We start from the raw sequence: 1101 nt of genomic DNA, 5'->3' as shown, positions 1-1101 counted from the left end.
CCCCCTCCTTCCCAGCTCCCGAATTTCTTCCTGAAAATCCCGGATTACGGGTTGTACTCCCAGGACGTGGAGTTCATCAACCACCTGCTGCACCTGCACACCAGGTCTGGGGACACCTGGGGACACCTGGGGACACCTGGGGACGCTGGGAGGTGACCAGGGGAGGTGACATCGCTGTCCCTGTCCCCGCAGTGCCCGTGGGCAGCGCCAGGCTGTGACACGGGGGGGACACTCTGCCAGCCTGGGCACCCCGGGGGGGCACGGGGAGGTCACAGGGGTGTCCCAGGGAGGTCACAGGGTGTCCCAGGGAGGTGACACCGCTGTCCCCCTGTCCCCAGGGGCCGTCCCACGTCCCCCAGGTGTCCCTGACCCCGTGCAGGGCACCGGCCTGGGGATGCTCTGCCAGCCCGGGGACCCCGGGGGTGGCACAGGGGTGTCCCAGGGAGGTGACAGGGTGTCCCCCCGTGTCCCCAGGGGCCGTCCCATGTACCAGGTGGCCGTGGCCCTGTGCAGGGCACTGGCCTGGGGGTACTTTGCCAGCCTGAGGCTGGAGGTGCTGGCGCTGACCCGGCACCCCGAGGACTGGAGCGTCCGCGCCCGCTGGAGGCTCACGGGGGTGCCCCTGCACCTGCTGCTGCTGCGCTTCTACCGCAGGGACAAGAGGCAGCTGCTCAGGTCAGTCTGGGGACACCCTGGGGACACCCTGGGGACACCCTGGGGACACCCTGGGGACACCCCTGTCACCCCCCTGGGTCACCTTCTGTCACCCCCCTGTCACCTGCTCTGCCCCTCCTGTCACCCCCCTGTCACCCCCAGGGTGTGACCCCACCCCAATGTCCTCAATGTCCCCCATGGCCCAACCACCTCCAGTGTCCCCAGGGTGTCCCCTGTGTCCCCCCAGTCCCCTTTGTCCCCAATGTCCCCCTGTCCCCATCAATGTCCCCAGGGTGTCCCCACCGTCCCCCCGATGTCCCCACGTCCCCTCCGTCCCTGCCACCCCCAAAACGTGACCCCACCCCACCATCCCCACACCCCCCTGCCCCTGCCACCCCCAGACTGTCCCAGCCCAGTGTCCCCAAGGCTGTCTGACCCCACTGTCCC

At 69.4% G+C, this 1101-nt stretch overlaps 1 protein-coding gene across 1 annotated transcript in view; it reads left to right on the top strand.

Moving 5' to 3' along the window:
• Positions 1–13: 13 nt before the first annotated feature.
• CUNH6orf136 (chromosome unknown C6orf136 homolog) overlaps positions 14–1101 on the top strand; it is a 1492-nt gene continuing 404 nt past the window's right edge. Inside the window, exons 1-2 of the mRNA XM_027633227.1 lie at positions 14–104; positions 475–701. Of these exons, the coding sequence (XP_027489028.1) occupies positions 485–701 (217 nt within the window). The 5' untranslated portion in view covers positions 14–104; positions 475–484. The remainder of the gene's footprint in view (positions 105–474; positions 702–1101) is intronic.

Source organism: Corapipo altera, unplaced genomic scaffold (assembly GCF_003945725.1).
Source record: "Corapipo altera isolate COAL_440 unplaced genomic scaffold, ASM394572v1 59061, whole genome shotgun sequence".
Taxonomy (NCBI): Eukaryota; Metazoa; Chordata; class Aves; order Passeriformes; family Pipridae; genus Corapipo; species Corapipo altera.
Note: the sequence above shows the minus strand (reverse complement) of the source record. Positions and strands in the feature narration are given on the sequence as shown.